Genomic DNA, 24,979 nt, shown 5'->3' on the forward strand with positions numbered 1-24,979 from the left:
TGCATAAACAGTTAGTTATGGTTAATCCAAGCATCGCCAAAGATTAATCATCTGAATTATTGAGGGAATGCGTGTGGGAATTTGATTGTGAGCCGCTTATGAACTCACCGCGGCCTTTGCTTCAGCCACCTTTGCCTTCTTCACTCGTGTTTTACAGGCATCAAGGTCCAGGCGAAGATTCTCCAGAAGGCGACGTTCTTTCTATACCGTGAAAAGCACAAAACACAAACTAAGCAGCAGGCAAACGTTAATGACATGCAGAAGTAGCATTTAAATACATGAGTGAATGAGAAATGCCGAATGCATCATGGGAGGTCTTCAAGCAGCCTGTAGCAGCAAAGCTAAGGGATTCATCTGATTTAGTCCTAATCACAAAATTTAACAAAAAAAACAACGTTTATAGTTCAAGCAGGTTATAAGGCTACTAACTTACTGGGACATGTAACATTTAATACATGCTGTGGTGTCAGACAACATAGAAACAACAACAATGCTGACCTCTGCTGGTTTGCTCATATGTTACAAGGAAAACACTCAATTGCTCACTGGCGGTTTATAAACAGTGAAAAACAGTATTTAAACATACTGGCTGATGTATGCTTAAAAGTATCTTTTAAAGCTAAATTGTCTCTATGCAGTGACCTGACTTTGGTTTTTGGCAAGGTAAAATACTACTTGAGGTTAATTAGCCTTCCTAATTTTGTCTTCATTGTTTGTAATCTTAAGCAATATCAAGTGGAGAAAATACAAGCATCATAAGCAGACCTCGCATGGTATCTAGCAGCTCTGATGTACAGGAGCCTTCCAACAAGTCGCTGGTGAGAAGCAGGAGTGGCAAGCTCATCAGACATTCATCCTGTTTTTGTCACCTTTCTTTAGGTCACATTCAAGGTCATATTTATTTACAGACAGTGGCAAGAAAGCTTTTGAATAAAGTAACGTTCCAAGGTCATGATGATTGTGCAATATTCTGTGATGCAAGTGGCCTCAGTTTGCAGATCCTCCTCTAACCCACAGCTCAGGTGTGCAGCAGCACTTCTGAAGTAGTGGACATGAGGTCTGCTTAATGACTCAGCTTTCACCAACTCATTCTGAAAACATAACATTTATTTACGGAAATTTGCCACAGGAATTAGTAACACAATTTACAAAAAAACCCCACACACTGATGTTTTCAATAAGACTTGAAACTAGCGATTGAGACCATAATCCCATCAGGTGAGATAAAATGTCTTTTCCCCCCAGTGCATACAGAGGAGTTCATCCCTTCTGGAACTTCCATGTTGGCTTCAGGAAGTTCGTCCATCTTTTATATACGGTCTATATCATTTTGCTCTCTTTTGCAATAGGTTAGTGATTTACTGGATAAATATAATTTCTTCATGATTCCTTCTTACTCAGTGAGGGGACAAATGAACAAAAGCTCACTAACAAGAAAAATAAAGAACTCGCAGATGTGAACATTGAAGAGCTAATAAATTGAATAATAAAGTTAATACACAGATACACACACCAATGGCATACATAATGTTTTTTGACATGTTCATAGAGATTTTTCTTTTTTCAGTTATACTGATATCAAGATGTATTGCACATTATTGTCTTGCAACATACTGAGTATCACAGAATCACTTTGTCGTGATACAGTGTGTGGTATATTGTGTATATTGGATGTATGACTCAAACAGCATTGGAATAGATGTGATATTCCAGACTCACTGAAATAGTTCTCCAGTCTCCTTCCAGAAAGTTCCTGAGGGGTGTAAGAAAGCTGATGGCTGACGTCTGGAGGAACTCCTTCTCTGCTTCTCCTAATCTTTTCTCACACTCCCCCACCTTCTCCAAAGTGTTCCCTGGAAGAAACACATTAGATCTATTCACCAAAAAGACTCCCATCATGCTGTAAGTACACCATAGCATTGGTAAAGAAGAGAGAATTGAAACTTTTTTGAATGAATGTCATGGCATGCCCATGTGCAAATGCTAGTGTAGCCTTTGCACACTTGCATCTGATTGCAGCAGAATAAAATGGATTAAACTATAAAATTTAAGTTTAGAACAAAGAAATTATTGTTTCCACAATTACAGTTCCAGTAAAAAATGAGGTGACGGTGTTTATGTTACATTTTCATGCCTTTCCTTCAGTGTGTATTATTGCGATGATTTTATAAGTGTGCTGTTAACGGCTCAAGGAAAACATTCATGAATCCTAACTACTATACTTCTGTTCTGTTTGTCTGCTTTAATCCATTTGAAATTAATAAGGCAGCATGGTGTTTGGCATTGATTATGCCCTCGCAGCAGCAGCAGCTTTTTCTGTGCTGCAGCAACACCACGTGGACAAACCACAGCCAGACCTACCTACAGTACACTGTAATGCTCAAATGGGTAGTGATGATTATATTTATTTGCAGAAGTTTTTTCAGACACACAGCTGAAGCCAGTGTCAACTGTCATATCCAATTTGGGACCAATCAGATATTCCATTATGCAGTTACATGAGTTCGGAAGTAGCATCCCTCATTTAGCTTGGCATAATTTTGTAGTTGTTTTTTATGTATTTATTTTATAGATTTATGTGATATATCAAGGTATCTGTTGATTTAACAACTTTTGCAGAAAAATTATTATATACAAGAATCCATTTCATATATATGAGACATCACACAATGTGAAAAACATGTTGTGCTGTTCTACCTACAGTATACATTTTGGAAACTTTTCATGTTAAAGCTCATGAAATCCGGAAATCCAATCAAACCATCTTCTAAACCTTCCTTTTCACTCTTGCCATCTTTCTGTCACGGATCAGCCCTGACACGTATGCCCATCCACTCTACCTGCACTCTCTTCTTCACCTTTCATGTACACTGTCCATTGCTTCGGACAGCATTTAAACTCATCTACATTCATCATGTGCTTCTTGCAGCTTCACTGTTACCCCTGCCTCCCTCTCATTCATACACATCAGATCACAAACAAACGTCATAGTCCTGGCAAACATCATAGTTCACAGAGACTCCTGCCTGATCTGCATATAGACACAGTGCAACTCCTTCTGACCTTCTCTATAGTTCTCCATCAAAACTCTCAAAGGCAACATTGCATCTGTAGCGCTCTTTCTTGGCATGAAGCCATACTGCTGCTCACTGATCATCACCTCTCTTCTTAATCTAGCTTCAACAACTCTTACCCATACCCCAATTATATAGCTGACCAGCTTTATCCCTTTGACATTACAATAGCTCTTCACATCACCCTTGTTTTTGAAAATCGGTACACTTCTCTATTTCTTAGGCTGCCCACTGTCTTCTCTCCTAGACATCTCCATACCCCCACATGTCACTGGACCAATCGCCTTTCTACGCTTCAACATTTAAATAGCTGCCTTGCCCTTCTTACTAATTCTTTACGCTTCCTGATTCACAAACTTTCCTTCTCTCATTTTCCATGTTCCATCTTCTCAACACACGCTTTACTCCTTGATACATTTCCATCTCTGTGCTTTATCTCTCTGGCTATCCAATCGATACAAGTCCTTTGTCCTTCGTCACATACAGTTTACTATAAGCCCTTTTTTACACCTAACCTCCAAATATTCCTGTCTATTTTCATGCCACTTGTTTGCTGACTTCTTCCTTTTAATACTGTCCTGTACTTCTTCATTCCAATACCAAGTCCCTTGTCTTCTTTGCTCTGTCCAGGGGATACAACAAATAACTTCTTGGGAGTTTCACTCTAAATGTCTGGGAAGGAGATCTAAATGATAAGTTAAGTGCTCCTGCATAAATCTCATTCTCCTATTGATTTTTTGAGACCTGGAATTCCTCCTCTGTGACACTGGTCACATTTGGCCCTGACTATTGATGCAGCAACAGAATGAGGTGCACAGACTAGCTCATTCAAAGCAGTATTGATTCTTAGATTTCCACACAGGGACATGATCACAAGGATCATGATCTGACACATATGCCTGTATTATGCAGTAGAGTGACCTACATGGTGACAGAACAGAGAGTTATGCAAGACAAATATGTAATATTTTCTTTCTATGTCTTTCTATACATAGAAAGACAACTCAGAAAAAACTACCTCCAGCGGAACAGAAACTTCTGGAAATTAACAAATTTTTGTTAGCAAGAGAACGGATAAAGCAATCTCCTTATTGGGTTCACTTTTTTCAGAGCACTATATTCTTACTCTCTCAGTATTGAATTATTCTAGTTACATCATGCTTGCAAGAATTACTTGCTTCAACTCTTCCCGATGCATATTTGCCATTTTGGCAGAAATGTTGGCTATATCCATGTAAGCTAATACCAACATATACAAATAACAAAAGTCGCTTCAAGGCACTTGTAAGGTAAAGACTCTACAGTATTCTGAAAAGGTGAACCAAATGAAATAGTATGAGTAAGCACTTTGCAGGAGAAGGAAGTTATAACTCGCTTTTAACAGGAAGGCAGAACCAGGTTTGCAGGGCAGCCATCTGCCCCGACAGGTTGGGGGTGAGGGGAAAGAGAAAACCAATAAGAGAGCATAATGAACATAGAACACACACTATGGGAGAGGCAAGACAAAATGTAAAACAAGCAGAAGAAAACATACAGTGCATCATGGGGACAGCTTGAGTTTACAGTGTCATAACTAACAGAAGGTTCAGAGTCACCTGAACCGACATCTTGATAAATGTTATCAAAAGATGTCTTCATGCTCAATCATCCAGGTAAGGAATGAAGCGCCTTCATTCCTTACCGCCTCAAGGCGCTATGAAGCGCCTTGAGGCGACTTTTGTTGTGATTTGGCGCTATATAAATAAAATTGAATTGAATTGAATTGAATTGAATTGAATTGAATTGAATTGAATTGAATTGAATTGAATTGAATCCCAAAGGTTGATTCTGCTCATCTGGACGTAGCGTTTTAAAGGGGGGAAAGGTTCCATCACTCATCCGAGTGACTTCTTCAGTCTCAGCTGACTGCAGGTTTCCCCAACCTTATAAAGAGAACATTTGCACAATGACTGAAACTAGCCCACTGAATAAACAATGGGCTGTGAAAGCTGGGCAGGCGCCTAAAGAAAGCTCCAGTCAATCAAGGAGAGAAGGACAACTGCTGCCTAAATGAAAACCTGCAGTGATCCCGTATGTGGAGTATCGGAACAGTTGAGACACATTTTTTCTTAATACCGCGTCTCTGTGGCTTTTAAACTTTAAAAATTGCTGCGCCAAAAATTGGTCCACCCCAAGGATCTGTTCCCCCGACACAAACAGAGTTATGTAGTGTACGCTGTTAAGTGCCAGGAGGATTGCTAGGATTTATACAGTGGGGAAACCAAACAACCTCTGGTAAAGCGGATGGCACAACACACAAGATTCACCTTGTCAGGCCAGGACTCTGCAGGCCAGTTGACACTCTTTCAATGATGAGGATGTACACAAGTCAAGGAGTCATGGAGGCTATTTGTGTGAAAAGGGAAAGACCATCTCTGAATCAACGAGGGGGCCTAAGGGTACATCTATCGCCATCTCACAATGCTGTGATTGCAGCCATTCCCCAACTCTCTGTGAATGGTACTCATGGCCATTGATCAGTGGGCTTTGTTCAGTAGTTGTTGATCAATGGTCATGAGAATTTGCATAATAATGATCAAACTGACCTCACAGCTCATTGTTCATTCAGTGCTGCTAGTTTCAGTCATTGTGCAAATGTACTGTTTATAAGGCTGGGGAAACCTGCAGTCAGCTGAGACTGTAGAAGTCACTTGGATGAGGGACGAAACCTTTCTCCCACTGAAAACACTACGTTACTAGTGAACAGAATCAACCTTTTTGGAGTTATCAAAAGGTAAAGTTTAAAGTCTAATCTCAAAATTAGAGAGGGTGTTTGTCTCCAAAACACGGAGACCTGGCCTGGTTCCACAGGAAAGCCAGGTTTTTCATACCTCAAAGTTCTGCCTCCCATTCCCCTTTTAAAAACTCTAGCAACCACAAGTCTGTAGCTTGTACAAATAGAGCTCTAACATGCTCTATTGGTATTATAATGTCTTTCACATATGACTGGACCTGATTATTCAAGACTTTGTTTGCGAGTAGAAGAATTTCAAATTTAATTCTGGATTTAACAGGAAGCCAATAAAGAAAATCCAGTATGGGAGAAATATGACAAATAGATTTCTTTATCATTAGAACTCTGGGCCACCTCCAGTTGTTTTTCCTGATACAGAATTAAATCAATAATTAACTCACTCATTTATTTTTGTTAACTCCTAGGACTTTGTTTGTTGGGCGTTTTTATACTCACCATATGGCAATCCAAGATCAAACTCTTTTGCTGCATCCTGCATATACTGACCCAGCAGCTCTGCATTAGTAATCCTGGACGGCACCTTCCAGTCCAGTTTTTCAAAAAGAAACTCCTCGATTCTGGCACCTGCAGTGAAAAATAAAGAAGAGTTTATTCATGGCACAACTGAGAAATAAAGAACCAGTTGAAATTCTTACCCACATGCTGATTAAATGAAAACTATATTCAGAAATAATGACCCTGTGTGGTCAAACCCTTCAGACTGCTCAGCACAACAGACAGACCGAATTACAGGGTGGACAGCTTTCAGCAAAATAAACAGCCACCACTATTACTGTTTAATAACCTGTAACCTCATTGGTAAATATCCATTTTGACACTTCTCAGCCTCCTTGTGGCTAAAAACAAATTCTTTTTGAAACATAGTAGGGTAAAATTTCAAAGTTGCATGAAATGCAAAGAGTGATAATAGTGATAATTTCATTTTAGAACAGTACTTAAGTAAGATGTATTCAGCCATATATATAATACATTTCCTTTGTCAAAGCAAGTGCTGCTGTTGTTCAAAATCATGTGAAACTACATCTCTGAATATCATGGAATCTGGTAGCGAGGTGGTGCATAGGTGAAGGAAAAACCCTTCAAACTTTGGTGCAAATGTGCATCACTTGGCATGCAGGGAAAGTTTCCCCTATGAGGCACTGCAGGTAACACAGTGTGGCAAGACAATACAAAGCATTTCTGGGTGTAGTCTTCATTTAATTTAATTTAATTTCTATATGAGATGTTTCTATGTCTGGCTGCAGCAACTGTAAATGAAAAGAAACACATGGAAAACGCAGGGAGACAAAATAGCATGAATACTTTGCAACAGGAAAAGGTTGAATGGATGCTACTCACATTTTCACTATGGTAAAAAAAACAAACAAAATAACCTCCAAAACATACCAGATAAGGGTCATTGAATTGACAATGAATTCTAAGTTTTCTGTTATTTTGTCCACCGCAATGTAGTCAGTACATAAAACCCACTTACTGCAGCCTTATAGCGTAGAATGAAATTGTTTGACACAAGCCCAACATCAGAAGCTCCTCAGAACAAACATTTTACGTCATGTAAGCCTTTAATTACCTGAATGTAATCTATTATGCTTGAAACTCTAAATATGGAGCCAAACTGCTGAATTAATGTACAAAAGCTCAGACACTGTGATGACTCAAAGCAAAATGTTGTTTTCTTCTTACAGTACGATGATATGTTTGAGTCACTGATTCTCATAAACTCCTGCACACAGCCATTTCATACAAACTAAAATTCTGCTGCTCAGCTCTACATAACCAAAGCCAAAGAGAAACTAACAACCTTTACCAACAGACTGTTGTGCACACAAACTAAATATAAAAGATGGGCATAGCAGCAGGACATAGCAGCATCACCCATTAGAAAGTGAGGTCTCGCTATGAAGCCTCAAGCTGAGGACTTTAGCCCTCACCATTATGGTGCTTTGGAATCAAACAATCTGGATCAGACTGAAAAAACAGGTGGCTTGTGAATGACACGGCAAAGCAAAACCAGCTTTATCCTCCTTTTTCACTCAAATAATTTGTTTTATTCAGTTAGACCTGAAACTAGTGACTGAGTGATTTAGGACACTTTTTATTGGTTTTTTTATTGGCTTTTTTCCAACTTTTCTCTGGGTATTTTAGAGTTTTTCTTTAGAAATTCACTGCTTTTTCACTCATTTTCAGTCCCATCCTCATAACTTATCATTCTCAGAGTGTGCCATTTTGGTTTTTAAGGCACTGCATTGCATCCTGGGGTGTTGGGAATCTTGTCAAAAAGGATGGGAAAGGTTTGGCTAAGCAGTTTAGGTTGTGTTGTAGAATTAAGGTGGTCATGCCAAATACCGAGTTTCAAGCTTTGTTTTTGCCTTATATACTGTAACTCCATACATGGTTGTATATGTTATAATAAACTGTGATACATGTTCCCCATTTTTCTAGCAAAATAGAAATAAAGTAGGGTTGGCTCAACTGTTTTGCACACTACTGAATGCTGACTCATTCTTTCGACATAAATACAGAACTTAAAAAGCCATTCTTCTTCATTTGTCATTTACTCTTTGGTTTGCTACATGAAGCACAACATTTACAAGGGAGTCAAAGTCTACTGTTGCACTATAGCATGTACACTTGAAAAAAACATTAGCAGCATTAGCAGTGCATCACTTACATTAGCACGTCACCATAACATTAACAAAGAGTTAACAGCACTAGATACTTTCTAGTGCTGTTAATTGAAAGCTTGAAGTCCCACTGTAGTCCCCCAGGCTGCATGCCAAATATCCTTGGGCAAGATACTAACCCCATGTTTGCCTACTGGTGGTGGTCAGAGGGCCCGGTGGCGCCAGTGTCCGGCAGCCTCGCCTCTGTCAGTGCGCCCCAGGGCAGCTGTGGCTACAATGTAGCTTGCCATCGCCAGTGTGTGAATGTGTGTGTGAATGGGTGAATGACTGAATGTAGTGTGAAGCGCTTTGGGGTCCTTAGGGACTAGAAAAGCGCTATACAAATGCAGGCCATTTACCATTTACTATTGAACTAGCAACCAGTTTGGACTTAGCACGCTCACTACTTAAGTTTAAGGCTTCAAACTAACTTCAGATGAAGAGTTATTCGGCTCTTCGTAACTTCTATAGTTTGTCTTTTGTCCTGTCTCTCTTTGTTCCCCTTAAACCCAACCATTCGCAGCGTATTTTTGATCCTCCTGAAGCCAGGTATCTAAAGTAAACTGAGGCGACTCTTGTAAATTGGTGAATATGTGAATAAAAGTGACTTGAATTAAATTGAATTAAAAGTCAGAACAGCAGGTTTTGATCTACGCACAGCAGGGACCAAATGTGTGTTCTGGCTCCTTTGGCTTGCGTCAAACAGAAACATAAATTAAATGAATTGCAGTTTTAGAACAAATTCAATTCAAATACTGAAAATACAGTGTTTGAATTAACGATACAGTAACAATTATTAAAAGTCTAATGTTACATAGAATATTATGGAAAAATAAAGCCCAGTGGATGACTTGGCCATACCTAAAGTAAACATGTTTTCCACAAGTACAAATAAGAAATAGTACTGAAGCTCTCAGAGAGAAAAACATGACCAAAAAAGTTGTAGCTTGCTCCTATTGATGTTGTGTGTGGGTTTTTTCATTCATTTGTTAGTGATCATAGATTACTTGAATAGCACATTGCTTATTAGCTCAGTTTTTTTTCATGTATTTTTTATTACTTGTGGAAAACTGTAAATCAAATAAAGAAAACGTCTATCTGAACCATCAGTCAACAGTTTGAACTGTTGAAGGATGTTTTTTCTTTATTTTTACTACTTTCTACATTGTAGATACATACTGAAGACAGTAAATATATGGAATTACGTAGCAAAAAAGAATATGGATACGGATAATTAACTCTAAATATGTCTTATATTTTAGATTTCTGAACATAACCACCCTTTGCTTTGTTGACAGTGCTGCAAACCCTTTGCCTTCTCTCAATGAGCTTCATCATGTAGTCACCTTAAATGGTTTTCACTTCACATTTGTGCCTTGTCAGGGTTCAGTTGTGGAATTTCTTGCCCTCTTTGTGGGGTTGGGACCATCAGTTTATGTTGTGCAGAAGTCAGGTTGGTACAGCCCTATTTGACAACTGTTAGAATTCATACTATGGCAATAACCAATCAGCAATTAAAGAGAAACGACAGTCCATCATTACTTTAAGAACTGAAAGTCAGTCAGTCTGGAAAATTACTAAAACTTTAAACGTGTGCCCAAGTGCAGTCGCAAAAACCATCAGGCACTCAGATGAAACTGGTTCATATAAGGAACGCCCCAGGAAAGGACGACCAACATTCACCTCTGCTGCTGAGGATAAATACATCTGAGTCACCAGCCTCAGAAATCACAACTTAACAGCACCTCAGATCAGAGTCCAGATAAATGCCACACAGAGCTCCAGCAGCAGGTACATCTCTACGTCGACTGTTCAGAGGAGACTGTGTGAATCAACCTTTATGGTCAAATAGCTGCTAAGAAACCACTACTAAGGAAAAGTAGCAAGCAGAAGAGATTTGTTTAGGTCTGTTGGAAAACCATTTCAGGTGACTACCACATGAAGATTGTCGACAGAATGCCAAGAGTGTGCAAAGCATTCCCAGATAATTCCATATGGGTTCACTCATAGTTTTGATGCCTTGAGTGAGAATCTACAATGTACGTAGTCATGAAAATAAAGAAAAACATTAAATGAGAAGGTGTGTCCAAACTTTTGACTGGTACTGTATGTACACAAATTTGACTTTACATCTTCCTTAAATACACACACCACTACACACTATGAAAGAATGTAAAATAAGCTGTAGAAATGAAGGTAATTGTAAACTGCTAAAAAGTTACTAGAGGAATCCAGTGTATGGATAGCTACTATGAGGGAGAACTGGGTGTCAGTGAAAAAGGGTAGCCAAATGTTTTCTAAAATCTAAAATGTCCCTGCCATCTCTAAATTTAGCATTATCTCCACTAGCTCTCAACCGCCAGTGTCATCTTCTGTGGAGTTTCTTTTGTCATTCTCTCTTAAGAGGTTAAAGTCATTATCATCCTCATCACAGATGTGATATTCTGTCTGAAGTACAAACTGTTCTATTAGAGAACTAATTTAACAGAAGAAATACTTTTAGCATTTATCTCTCTGCCCCTAACAAGGTTTTGATGGTTTGTGATACACGAATTCTTATTAGGGTACATACAGACATACATCTACATCCAGTGGATGGCTTAATATAATTGAATACAATCTGTAAAAGCTAGTGATCAATACAAATCTTATAAATGCCTCAAATTTTGCATTTAAAAGTTGCTATACTTGCCAGGATAATCTGCACTTAGACTGCAAAACACTGACTGTGTTTCACACTGATTCCTGTTAAGGAATTATTCATTTTCTACTAATAATTCAGAGACATGATAGGTTTCTAAAGCAGGTCACTAGAGTAGGCAGGCGAAATACTCACCAGTATGATCAACTGTGGCATGCAGAATAAAACGGTGACAAGTTAGAGCTCCTGTTTTCATATATTTAATCAATAGCTCAGGATGTTGTAATTAGATCACAGTTAAGATTCTTGGCTTAGACAGTCCCCTTAAGTTTAATATAATCATAGCATACCACTAGCCTGGGGTGGGCTATTGTTCTTATGAAATACTTACTAAATATGGCAATATGAACATTATAACACAATCCGCTTAAAGCACCTTCATGCATGGTCAAAAAGCATCCACAAAACATTGTTCTCCCAAGCAATATATGCTCTCAGAGCACATAAATCAAGTTAGCAAGGTAAGGCTAGCTAGTTAGTTGTAAGTTAGGTACACTGTATAAATCCTGGTGTTGGTTATTTCTTAACATTAATTAACATGAAGCTAGACATTTCTCAGTCAAACCAGTCTTGGGAGTTTGGATGTGTAAACTGATGTAATCTATATAACATACTGTTTTGCTAGATAAGTGCAATTCATCAATATTACCAGGCAGCTAACACTTCCAAGCAGAAAGCCATCCCAATGTGGGCACTCATTTAACGTCTACACATTAAAATTCACATGCAGAAACACATGACTTTGTTCTGGTGAGTGGCACCAACTTGAAAAATGCTATATAAATAAACATTACTTACAGTGCATTTGACACACTGCAAGTACCTTTTGGGTGGCTTTGGGTGCCTCCGTTAACAACACTAGAGATGGGGGGTCGAGATACCCCGCTGTTACAGGATGGGAGGCGAGGTACACCTTGGACAGGCTGCTAGTCTGTCACAGGGCCAACAACACTTATAGAACCATTCACATTCATATTCACACATATAGACAATTTAGAATCACCAATGTAAACTCCATACAGAAAGGCCCCAGCCAGGTGGGGGTCAAATCTACCATCTCACTGTGAAGCAGCAGTGCTAACCACTGTGCCACCATGCTTTACATAACACATCAATTAATATGGTTCCTTACATATACGTATATTATTATTATTATTATTATTATTGACAAGATTTGTCATGTTTAACTGCTTTAAAATGAGTATGTGTGCCTAATAAAATTGACAGTGTGTGTATAATTTAATTTCCTTAGTAAGTAATATGATTATTGATTATTCTTTCCACCTATAATACCTATAATAACAAGACTTCTATGTTGATGTCATACTTGGGTTGGGCTGTAGCAGGACCTCAGTCTGTCTGTAGATTTTCTCGGTCCAGTGTTTGGTGCAGTCTGCCCGGCTGATCAGGTTCTCAAACTGAGCGTCCAACTCGGTCTTCTCTGCTTGGCCCAACTTCTCCTCTGTGAACTGAGGCGTCGGAGCGCAAACAACACACATCTCACAGGTGAACAACGGTACTCGAACACATCTGCGTCTGTCTGCTCTGAGATGGAATCAGTTTTTACACACATACATGGGAATAAAAAAATAAAACAAAACAGTAATATTAAGAAAAGTGACGTCACGAAGGAGTCCGGTTAATGGTCTGCTCGTGCTTAATCGTTGTCACTTCCGTCCCCCTGTCACCCTTAATCCAAAAAAAACCCCCAAAAACAAAAAACGTTTATATTTGTACTATATTTGTGCCTCTTTTAACTTGAGAAATAATTAATATTAGCTACGCTAGCTTGCCAGAGATAGCACTCAGTCCTATGTTGAACTGCGCCGCTGGCCCAAACTACGAGCAAGGCACAGCTGAATATCTTATCAATTTCACCTGCTTTAGATGCTGATATGCAGCGTCACGTTAGACATAGCGCTATACCGCAAAGTCATATACGACTGTACCAAATTGTTATTAACGCTAGTAACAACTGACTACCAAAGCGAAAGGATGCGACAGCAAAAGCCACAACACTTTTCCGCTCGCGGCACTCACGAGCGATTTATTACCTGGACAGCCCGTGTCAAAAACAGTCCAGCACCCGAGGCTAATTTCTTCACGCTGAAATCCATTTCGTTTATTTATGATTTAAAACACTCGAGGGAGACCTCTCTAACACTATCCACTAGATGTTGTGGCACGCGCCAAAGTCACGTGACCTTACCTTACGTCAGACGCGTCATTTTACGGAAATAGGAAAAGCATTAGATTATAGCAGTATGACTTTTTGTAATTTAACAACAATACAACATGGCAAGACAGCAACAGTAACTTGAAATCTGATCGTAATCAAATCTTAAATTTCAGTACAACTGCGATATAGAAATTGACCATAGCCGGTGGTATAAGCTTTCATACCAGCAGATGTCGCCATTTTTATTGTTGACAATACCGCAAAAATGACGCTGAACCAAGGAACAGTCTTCTAAACGAAGGCTAAAACCTCACAACAAAATTAAGAAATAAAAATGCCTCGGCATGTGTCTGCATTCCACTGACTCTGGCATTAATTTACTTGCCTCTGTTCCACATTTTGGTGTAAAGGACAGATACAGTTTTCATACCACATGAAATAACTCTGTCTCATACTTTTTAAAAATATATATTAACTCTTTACAATACCTTTATTATTGATTGAACTCCTTTAACAAAAGAATGTATCCAAATACAGGATAAATAAATCATCTTTTTTTCTTAAATAGCAATTCCCCACTTTGGCACTTAAAAACACCGTGACGCTCAGAGATGACGTAAGGACGCTAAAAGCGTCGAGTCTCAGGGCTGGCACACATGTGAGTTTTGTTTGTTACGTGTTTCTCTGCGGTTATTCGGCATTAAACTAAACTAAAAGTGACTTTAAATGCTCATATACAAATAATGTGTATATGAACGTTAGGAATACGGTATACGAATATGCTATAAATCTCTGACTGGTGACATTTTTGCTCTTGTGAGGCTGCAGCCAGTTATTCACAGCTTGCTAGCTAGCGACCAAAACATTTTGTTACGTTAATTAAATTTAACTAAAAATGCTTAAGATGTCGTGCACTAGTTTACTGGTCTTTTAACAACTAAGTCGTAACAGGATATATTTTGGAATTTGTAGCAACCCGTGGGATAACGGTATGCACATCAGGTATTCATGGCTTGGAAGTCGAAGACCCGCAGTCTACAGGTGTTCGACACAGAGTTGAGCGCTGACGCGGTGGAGTGGTGTCCTGTTTCACCCAACCACAGCATCCTGGCCTGCGGCACTTATCAGCTACAGAAAGGGGTGAGATTACATTCCATTACCTGTCATGGGAATAGAATTGTATACAAATGTCTTTACACCCTTCCTTCGCTTAAAATTATGAGAATTTGGTCCCGTGTACATTGTCCACCTGTTTTGGCGGTGTTTGGATCACCGGATTGGATTGCTAAAAGAGGTTTGTGGCTAAAATGCTTACCTCCAGCGCTGGCTGTAAGCATTTAGACCAGATCAGTAAGAAGTAAAGAAGCCAGGGAACTCTGACCACTATGGTAATTGGTTTAATATATATATAATATATAAAGCTTCAGTGTTTTACTTTGAATCATTAGTAGTTAGTATATTTTACCATTTAAGTCAAGTCAGGAATAGATATTAATGTGGACTGTGATTTATTTATTTATTTTATTTATTTATTTATTTTAAATGGTGGGGTAATAGATTTACCCAGTGTCTGGGCAGAAGTTCCAGTTGTTCACTTACATGGACCTAAAATCTTTACATTTTTTGTATATGTATACAGTTCCAGTATTTGGTTCTCATATTAAACATGGACAACATTTTAAATAATGAGGTTAGTGTATGTACAAGTAATCCTAGTCTTCAGACTGGGACTTGGTTTGAGTCAGTTTCCTTTTTCCAGTCATGGCTCTGTAAGCTCTGACTGTGAGTGCCGAAGAATTGTGTGAAAGTAAGCTTAAAACCAGGATGGTTTTAAAGGCAGAGGCGTTAAGGAACTTATTTCAGACTGGGGCTAAACTGCACCATGGTCCAGTATAAGATAAATATGAGCAGAATAAAGGGTTAGTACATGCTAACAGTAAACCTTACTCCAAACTAGGAGATATTGATATTTTAAAAAAATCCAGTATTAATAGATTGGCTCTTGCTCCCCTTAAATAAAATGTTTGTTGCATTCTTTCCTAATTACCTTAACTATGTTTTCTAAGAAATTAAAACGCTTTCATATTACGTCAGACAACTTTTTCATAGTTTTCATGTGACATCACATCTATTCAATTTAGGTAAAAGCCCTACAGTATTGGAGAGAAAAGCCCCTAGAACAATCCCCTATAAGTAAGCACTATATGATGGTGGCAAAGAAAAAAACCTTTTTAACAGGAAGAAACCTCTGACAGAAGCAGCCTCAGGGAGAGGCAGCTGTGAAAGGAAGCAGAAGAGAAAAAGGAAAGATGAGGGCAGACTGTGGGAGAGAGAAGATACAATTTAATGACATGTGGCAGTGGTATATAAAACGTGTGCGGGGTGAAAAGAAGTGAGTTGAGAAGAAACCCTCATAGTATCACAGGAAGCTCCCCCCCCCCCCCCCCCCCGATCCAGCCTACCTGATAGGCTTTATCAAAACGGAAAGTTTTATTTTCAGTTTTTAGAGCAGAGGGTGTCTGTCTCCTGAATCCAAACTGGGAACTGGTTCCAAAGGTGAGGGGCGGGGTCATATTTAAATATGACAGGGCCTGATTAGTTAGTATGTAAGGAGAAGGATTGTAATGCAAGCTATTCCTCTATTGCCTGCTAACTCTGTTTTTTAAGTTGGTTTCCTCCTCTTGCTCTAGTGCTAGCTGGTAATTAAAGTAAACACACTCAGGAGCCACTCGGTTTGCTTACAAATGCTGTATAGGCGTATGGCATTACCAGCACACTGACTTAACTTTGTTATACAGGCACACTGGCCCAGATCACAGCAGCTCATTTAAACTCTCCCTGGAAATCATTTTTGATTACATTTATGTCATCTAACTTAAAAAAAATTACACTGCTGGCCCAGAGTGCTGCATTCATTTTATTAGACTTGGTAGCCGAATGAAGCAACCAGTGGAGTTAATGAGGACCCACCTTGATGTCTGCTCTGTGTCACTTCTGCTCTCATGTTGCAGGGAGGGGAAGAAGATGCCACCCCGAGCAGGATCGGTCGTCTCTACCTTTTTGAATTTCGGCACGAGGGACCGATGTGCCCCCCTCTCACAGAGCTGCAGCGCATGGACACCGCAGCCATTTTAGATTTGAAATGGTAAGAAAGCAGATTTGGTCAGTGTGGCTTCTGTTGTTATTTCCCTCATATTCATTGTTATGCGTGTTCATAGGTGCCACGTACCTGTGTCAGACAGAGCAGTGCTGGGGATGGCAACAGCTACCGGGGAGCTGCAGCTGTACACACTGTCTCGCAGTCAGGTGAGAAATGTGGCATCAAAAGATTTAGACAGTGGCATGTGGGGCCTGTATTATGAAGACATCTCAGCATACCCAGAACATTTTTCCATTGTCTGGATTCACTTAACCCCATCACTGGTAGTCAGGATAAAAAGTTACACAAAACTGGTTGTCAGCTCACTAAGGTAACCGAGGCTTTCCTGATCTAACGACAGAAACATGAAAGGGGCAGCAAAATCTGTCCAATCACATTGATTAGTGCACTGGAGAAGAGTAAAGTATAACTTTTCTTTATTTTTTACATATTTATTGACTTTTATAAATGTAGATATGGCTTTATTTATGGTTAATATCAGCTGATTTATTGGCCCCAAGATCAGTCGAGTCTATGATTTTGATGTTTCATTAATTTTGCCTGTATTTAACATTTACTAAGTTTAGCACACTAACATATGCATTAAGGCCTTGATTGCCGTGTAACAGACACAGACAGCTGGAGCTGCAGTGCATGGGCGCAGCAGCTATTTTAGATTCAGGCTACAGGAGGGCTGCTGTTTTTATGCCTCAGCTCTAATGTGCATTCATTTGTTGTTTTGTGTTGATGTTGTGGTGTGCACTCATGAATGTGTGTATCCAGTAGGAGGGTAGCCACAGTCTGCAGTCTCTCAGTAGTCTGGAGGTTGGAGCAGAGCGGCTGGCTCTGTCATTAGACTGGTCCACTGGAAGACTGGACAGGTCAGCTTACTGGAGACGCTACTACCTCCATAAAAGAGCCAATGTCACATGTTGTGCAAATATCATTCATATTAATACCTCACCCTGTCGTGTCAGCAGCAGTGACGTGCGGATTGTGTGCAGTGACTCTGCAGGCTGCATCAGCGTGCTCTCTCTGGCTGAAGGTGCTTTAACAACACTCTCTCAGTGGAAAGCCCATGACTTTGAGGCCTGGATCTCTGCCTTCTCTTATTGGGACACACAGCTTGTGTACTCTGGTAACATATATCCTGTCACTCTTAAATGAATGTGTTAATTGTTGCAAACAAAGAAAAGCGTATTCTAGAATCTTGCGTATCATTTGCATAAATCCAAATAACTGAATTTTTGAGTAAGAACAAGAAACCCATCATAGCAGGTTGGTTTGAATAGCCTGAAATAGGCTATTCAAACCTGAAATATTAAGTAAGTACATCCTAATCCAGTTCTGAGGTTTCACATATGAATCCTTTTCAGCTTCTAAAATGATAAAATTACTACCTCAGATGAGCAACACATGCCATTATTTATGTATTTGAAACTAAGCCAAAATCCAGAAGCAGTGAGTAAAACCTTAAGTGCACCTCATGAGTCAGAAGATTGTAGAACCAATTTTAGCAACTGTAGCTTGAAGTAGTGATGGGCAGATGAAGCTTCATGAAGCACTGAAGCTTTTCATCCAATTGGTTCACCCCAGCGCAAAGCTTCTTGAAGCTTCATTTGCTCTAGTAGGACACCTACTGGACGTAAAAATATTAGTTGGCATGAATTTGAAGAGTGTGGCCTTTTGCACACAGCCTGTAAATGTCAACAACAAAAGGAGTGTGTAAAACATGTATATTGTATTGATGGCAGTATGGAAAATGATCATTTGGAAATGCTTAAAATGGAAATGATCATTTACTGTGAGGTGAGGTGTGGTTGGGGTGTGGACAGTGGTTGTGCTTTTGTAACATTAAGGTATGGACAGCTACAGACTGAGCCCTCAGTCCTGCTTGTTCACATTTTATTCTGTAAAAACTACATTTTCACTGCTTTTATGACCTTTTTAATGGGGAGAACATAGCTAGGATTTAACGATTTAACAAATCTTTTAAATCCTTTGTCCTCCACAATGCTAAATGGCTGGGAGTCCTCGATCACCATGCTAACCAGGTCTTCATCTATTTGAGATTGTTCTCCTGAGGAAAGACAACAAAAACAAAGCACAAATATAAATATCACACACGTAACTTATTACAGTTGTATAATATTGTTATATCATTTAGTAACATTACTGCATGCTATATTATCATGGCATTTGATGGCTCACCTGGTCCTGCTCCACAATCAGTGTTCCCCTTATTCTCATGCAAAGCTCTGTAGTGCCTAAGCATGGATGAGGTGTTGTTGCTATATCCCAGCTCCCTGGCACATAGCAAACACTTCACCTTGTACAAAAGTAAAGACAGCTTAACATATGTTTTATTGCACCATCAGTATTATGAAAATACATCTTCTGTAGAAATTTATGTACCTTGTTGGGAGGAATAAAATCAAAATGTTCCCACACAGGGGAGGACGACATCCTCTTCTTAGCTGGCTCCATTCTCTCTTGACTTTCTCTCCTCACTCTCATAAACCTCCAAACTGTCTCTAACTCTCACTAACCGCAACTCTCCATCAAACACCTACATTTTTGAATGAAGTCTGAGGGGTTTATATTGCTGTCATATCTCGCGGCAAAGTTCGAACCGCTTCATGAACCAGTCACGTGGTACAGCCGGGCAGCGAGGCTTCGGACGTCATCATTTTCAGCTCCTCCCATAAATGAAGCAAGCCTCGATACGCGCTTCGCGGAAACGTCCCCTCAATTACTCGACACGCGCTTCGAAGCCTCGATACAGAACGTCACATCACTAGCTTGAAGTAGTAATTTTCTGTGTGACTTCATTAGTCTCTGACATTATTGTGGATGCATCTTGCCCTCATTTTGCTTTACAGCTTTACTGCAGTTTATTGACGTTTGTGGGTACAGCTGTCTTAAAGTCCAGGTTTCTTTGGGTTGAGGTTCTTTGGGTAATTGCAATGTCTGTTGTATGACAGCATTTGGTCCTGAGTTTTAGCTGTTTGACTCCTCTGTTCTTTGGTATACAGAGGAGTTCATGATCAAGGTTCCCAGGTTCTGTGCCTGCAAAATAATCTCAAATCATCATCCCTCCACCACAGCTCCATGACAGATGGTATGAGTTGGTGTTTCACCTTGACCAAATGCTATTAAGCTGCTTCAGTATGAGATGGTATTTGTACTACTATGCAATGTTTGGTCTTCACCAAATATGGTACTGTGCATTCTAGCAAAATCTCTCCAATTTGGTCTTGTCCAAAAGTCATTGTTCCTGAAGTGTTGTGGTTTGCTCAGATGCAGCTTCATAAACCTAAGCTATATTGCGGTGTGTATTTGTTTTTGGTTTTCTTTGCCCTTTCAGATGAGACAATGTTGTTCAGTCTGATTGTACTGTCAAGAAGTTTAACATTTAACATGCTAAGTGAAGCCTACATATTCTGAAATGTAGTGTTTTTTGGAGTTTCACTCGGCATTGCACAGTCTGACTTTGGGGTCAATTTGCTGGGATCGCCACTGTTTGGAAGATTTGTATTTGTCTTCAGTGTTTTCCACTTGTGACTAATTATTCTCACTGTAGAGTGATGGATTTCATATTGTTTGGAAATGGCTAGCAACAATTGCTCCTCTAAGTTCATTGTTTACGGCTTTCCTGCTGGGCCTTGTGCAACACACTTATGAGTGCTCCGGACCAGAAAACTGTCAAGCCGATAATCAGTATTTGATTATCGGCTCCTGGCTGATGATTGCTGATGATTAATTGGCTGCTACTCAGGCTGTTAATTCCTGTGGAAGCATATTGTCTTTGGCTTTTCACACATCCCTTCTGCTTTTTGGTTTATTGTTAAATAAATGACACAGTGTAATATGCCATGTGTTGTTTATCTGATGTTGTACTTACCTAATTGTAACCTCTCCTAAGAAGCAGATGATATTTTTTTGTCCTTGTATATAAAACCTTAGATTTCAGATATGGCGTACTTTATTTTTTTATCTTGACTGTAAATCATACATATGTGCCACCAATTTGTGTGCCTTACACGGGTAGTTTGTGAGCTCACATTGATGCTGCCTCTAAATCGGCCATCTAAATATTCTCCTGTGCTGTGTCATGTGTTGTGTTTTCTCACCAGGTGGTGATGACTGTAAACTGAAAGGTTGGGATTTAAGGATCGGTCCCTCCAGCCCCACTTTCATAAGTAAAAGGTGAGGCTGATAGTGTATCAGTTTTCATGTATATATTCCATTTTGACAGTGCAGACACAAATTTATGTTGTTTTCTTTCAAAGGCACTCGATGGGTGTGTGCAGTATTCACAGCAACCCTCATCGGGAGCACATTCTGGCTACAGGCAGGTAAATATCCTGATGTTGAGCTGTTGTTGTGTAAGAGTTGTATACTTGTTGCTCCTCTCACACACTTCTCCTTCCACAGTTACGATGAGCAGGTTTTGCTGTGGGATGGCCGAAACATGCGGCAGCCCCTGAGTGAGACTCCATTGGGTGGTGGAGTGTGGAGACTGAAGTGGCATCCCAGCCATCAGCACCTGCTGCTGGCAGCCTGCATGCATAATGACTTCCACATCCTTCACTGTCAGCAGGCTCTAGGTGTGTTTGATTAAGTGATAAACAATAAAATGTTCGCTCTGAATTAGACCAGCTTTAGGCCTGTGAAAACACAGTTTTCACCTCACACTTTATGTGGTGATTCTGTCTCTCCCATTGGACTGACAGCCTGCGTGGGCTGTAGCCTCTTGCCTAGTTTAGCTGGTTTGGACTCCAGAGAACTGTCTAGTTTTAGCTTCTTAAATATGAGAATTGTTTGACAATTGTCTAATTATAATTGATCTTAGCCATCTTTTTAGCTTCTCAGAGCGGAAAGGTAGCTTAATGAACTCATCATTACTATTTATAGATACTGCACAATTTGAAGAAATTAAGCAACAGAGCATATACCTTTTTGCTTTTTTTATAGGCTCTTTAAAAACGATAGACTAGAGTCCAGGCCTGAAAAGGCAAACAATGTAGCATTTTAAACCTGCATTCTTTCTAATGGCCAGCAGGGAGCCACTCCTTGTCGTGAAAAGAAGTCTGACTCTATAATAATGTATGGGAAAATGAGCATACTGCTCTATAAATCTGTTGCCTCACGAAATGCTTTCCTGATGACATTCTCTGTGTCCTCAATTTCTCAAATCAAACATGGATACGTGTCCATGTTTGCCAAGGGGTGTGTAACACACAAAAAAAAAACTGTCTGAAACAGATGGATGCCAAACACGCCAAAATGGTGTTTGTACTTGATAGGAAAGATTCTGTGAATGGGGCTGGCAGTGTAAATAGCTTTGAATGGTGAAAGGCTTCCTTCTCTACCTGAAACATCAGTAGACCTGACATATTGTACAAATGGTTGTTTTTACCAGGAGAAATCTGTGGTTTTTTTAATAACTTACTGTTTGTTTACTTACAGAGGGCAGTGCAGGAGCATGCCCCATCGTAACCTCATACATCCTCCACAGTTCCTTGGCATATGGAGCAGACTGGTCCAGGCTGTCCCTGGAGGACCATACCCCCTGTTCCCCGCCTGCCACAGAACCAAAGGAAAGCCCCGCAGAGAGCCGAGGACACTTAAGGATTCAGTATGAATCTCCCACTGCCAGCTTTGACACTTCCCTGGAGGACGATGCTGGTCGATACATCCCAGAGGGAATTGCAGCACCTCAGACCTCCCCTGCTCCAGTTCCCACCCTCAACCCTGATGAGGATGCTCCCTCACTGTCCTGCCTGCTGGCCAGCTGCTCATTCTATGACCACATGCTCCACGTGTGGCGCTGGGACTGGATGCCAGACCAGGCTGTACAGGAGTCATAGCAATGTTGACACTATTGAAATCTAAATGTATAGCCTGACTACAGCAAGAGCATGTCATGCTGTTATTCCAGTCATTGTTTTTATCATGAAGATTCCTATACTTTGGAAGACTTATCACATTATATGCAATTAGCAAGACCCTCTATTTTCATAGTGACACTGATTTTTTTTTTAATATAAACTTGTATTTAAGCAAAAAAAAAAAGTTTATAATCCTCATACTCTTGTGTACTGTAGCTACAAGCGCAATACAACCATTCACCTACACGTTCTTTGTTTGGTTTTTTTCTTATTTAGCCCAGACCAGCTGCAGGGTAGTGTGAGGTGGTTGTTGTGGGGCTAAAATAGGGTCAAGATGCCCATTTGGCAAGCTGCATCCCTAAAGTTGAATCAAAAAACATAGCAGCTAATTGTTAATGTTAAGGAGCAGGACAAAATATCAGAAATGCACCCACAAAAATGGGTCACAGGCCATGTTGTTTGTCAGGTGACTCTCCCCTTGAAGGGAGAATTCTGTTTGTTAGCAGTGTAGCATCCAGTTTTCAAGATATCATTTTGGTGGTTTAAATCAAGTTGATTTAATTTTGGTGATATTCAGGTTAAGATCACACCACATGCGACAATCAGTAATAATTTTATATTAAGTGAGAACAAAAAAATAAAATACTGCACAAACCTTTTCAAGAGGTTCGGTTCAGTTTAGTGACTCCAGTTAGCACATGTGAGCCCTAACCCACTGCAATCGGCTACAGCTGCCTTCATCTGTACACATCTGAACTAAAGCGGCCACCCTTAGAAGTTACTCATCTCAATGTAGAGATATAATGAACCTACCTACAGAACAAAACTATTTGTACCAGACTACAATTATGCTTTTTAATGTTGTTTATTGTAATATGAGTCTATGGGGATTGATTCACTCTTAGCCAGTCGTGTGGACATTAGAGTACAGGTAAGTGCAATTTTAGGTACTTAATGGCCTGAAAAATAAAGCAAACTATTATGTGGTAACAGAATAATTACCACTGTGTTTAACTTTGAAATATGTCACATGTAGCTAGTCTGCATAGCCTTGAACAAGATCACCAGTCCCTCAGTGAAGACTCATAACTTAAAAAAACACAGGAGCTCAAACCATTATAATGAATATCTGACAGTTGTGCAGAATTAGTCATGCTTTTTGTTTTATTTTTCCAGGTCATCAAATAACAAAACCTGTAAGACAAGGCCTTTTTCCTGAACAGTTTATGTTGTAGTTGATTTTCTAGAAGGGGCTCTCATCAGTTGATCTGCAGCTTTCAGTCCCCAGTGAATCAGCCAGTCTTTGGAAATCCATCATTAACGTACATAATTCTTTGGATAGAGCTTGAAGAGCTTCCCCTCCTGTGTGGGCTCAAATCCATACTTCACTAGCTGGTCTTTGCTGAAAGTGCCTGCTTCCAAGTCCTGTTTGATCTGAGGAGCCACAACCTCATTGAACAGACTCTGTGCTGTGAGTGGAGGTTCAGTTCCTTTCGGGGCACGGTATGAGACATATGGTCTGAGTTTGAATCCCTCCAAAGGCGGCACCACAAACTCCGGAATCATGGCCCGAATAGCTAGAAACTTGGAGCTGGGGAGATTCCGTCCAGCGGGCCTGGCGCCCCTGCCTTTATTATGAGTCCTTGATCCACGCTTGCTCGTGAACTCAGACATCCTGTCAGCGCCTCGCACCAGCCCCCTCATCAGCGTGGATAACACACCCATGCTGGCACAGCCTTCCTACAGGACAGAAGAGAGTAAAAACAAAAGCGTTGATTTTAATAATGAAGAGTGGGTATACACCACCTCATGAAACAGCCAAATACACTGCCAGGGAAGATGGACAACATCCTGTTAGAATATTGACGATCAATACACAAAAATTACTTTCATTTTTCACTTGGTAGTCAGGTAACAGTGATTCTTTACTGTTCAGACTGCACTCTGGGTTAGGATTAGGGTAAAACATGCGTTACATTACAGTTTAGTAAGAAACCTTTAGTGCTGATTTCTGTAACTTGTTCACTGGTTAGCTTGCTAACTAGCAAACAACTTAAATGATAGCTAAATGTAATGCTGCTTTCGAGCTCATAATTAATTTCAGATAAAATTCTGGATATTATTTGAATTTTCGATGAACTGCAGATTCAGAAATTGTTACATTCATATTTATATATCTATAAAATATTCGACTTCACTCACCTTCACCACACCGTCAGCCCAACGCTATCGAGCTGCTTCACGATCTAACAAACTGTTTGGTGATTGGACGACATTAGGCACCATCTACCAATCAAAATACGAGATGCTTGTTTCGCTGCCAGTGATTGGAGGTACGTCAATTAAGACAACTACGCAGAGCCCATGAGTGGAGAAACAGCCCTTCAAAATAAAAGCTGTGTGCTCAAGGGCTGCATGCTTCGAAAGATGCAACCCACACAGCTAAATATTTCATAATCATGTTAGCATATAAAAAGATTAAAAAAATTGTCCGTGTTCAAATGAATTATGGGTATAATTTCTATTATAAAAGCT

General features: G+C 39.8%; 3 protein-coding genes across 6 annotated transcripts in view; 1 reads left to right on the forward strand and 2 right to left on the reverse strand.

Moving 5' to 3' along the window:
* Positions 1-13,447, reverse strand: part of LOC146507199 (endophilin-B2-like) — a 30,035-nt gene extending 16,588 nt beyond the window's left edge. For 2 of the 4 annotated variants that reach the window (XM_085179268.1, XM_085179267.1), the window contains exons 1-5: positions 13,287-13,446; positions 12,560-12,701; positions 6,304-6,432; positions 1,720-1,853; positions 109-201 (exon numbers count right to left, since the gene is read on the reverse strand). In XM_085179268.1, coding sequence (XP_085035394.1) covers positions 109-201; positions 1,720-1,853; positions 6,304-6,432; positions 12,560-12,701; positions 13,287-13,349 — 561 coding nt within the window. In that variant the 5' untranslated portion in view covers positions 13,350-13,446. Of the gene's footprint in view, positions 1-108; positions 202-1,719; positions 1,854-6,303; positions 6,433-11,367; positions 11,380-12,559; positions 12,702-13,286 lie in introns of all 4 variants that reach the window. The other 2 variants (XM_085179265.1, XM_085179266.1) reach the window with 2 other exon arrangements.
* Positions 13,448-13,986: 539 nt separating this feature from the next.
* dph7 (diphthamide biosynthesis 7) lies at positions 13,987-23,458 on the forward strand. Its single transcript, XM_085179258.1, has 10 exons — positions 13,987-14,069; positions 14,384-14,551; positions 16,423-16,556; positions 16,630-16,717; positions 17,337-17,431; positions 17,531-17,688; positions 20,687-20,759; positions 20,843-20,908; positions 20,988-21,160; positions 22,023-23,458. The coding sequence occupies exons 2-10, from the start codon at positions 14,420-14,422 to the stop codon at positions 22,421-22,423; spliced, it is 1,320 nt and encodes a 439-aa protein (XP_085035384.1). The 5' UTR covers positions 13,987-14,069; positions 14,384-14,419; the 3' UTR covers positions 22,424-23,458.
* A 122-nt stretch (positions 23,459-23,580) lies between these two features.
* Positions 23,581-24,804, reverse strand: mrpl41 (mitochondrial ribosomal protein L41). The gene is made up of 2 exons (XM_085179276.1): positions 24,647-24,804; positions 23,581-24,184 (listed from the first exon to the last, which is right to left on the reverse strand). Exon 2 carries the CDS (start codon positions 24,167-24,169, stop codon positions 23,762-23,764), a length of 408 nt encoding a protein of 135 aa, XP_085035402.1. The 5' UTR covers positions 24,170-24,184; positions 24,647-24,804; the 3' UTR covers positions 23,581-23,761.
* Between the last annotated feature and the right edge of the window lie 175 nt (positions 24,805-24,979).

Source organism: Neolamprologus multifasciatus, chromosome 12, assembly GCF_963576455.1.
Source record: "Neolamprologus multifasciatus chromosome 12, fNeoMul1.2, whole genome shotgun sequence".
Classification (NCBI taxonomy): domain Eukaryota; kingdom Metazoa; phylum Chordata; class Actinopteri; order Cichliformes; family Cichlidae; genus Neolamprologus; species Neolamprologus multifasciatus.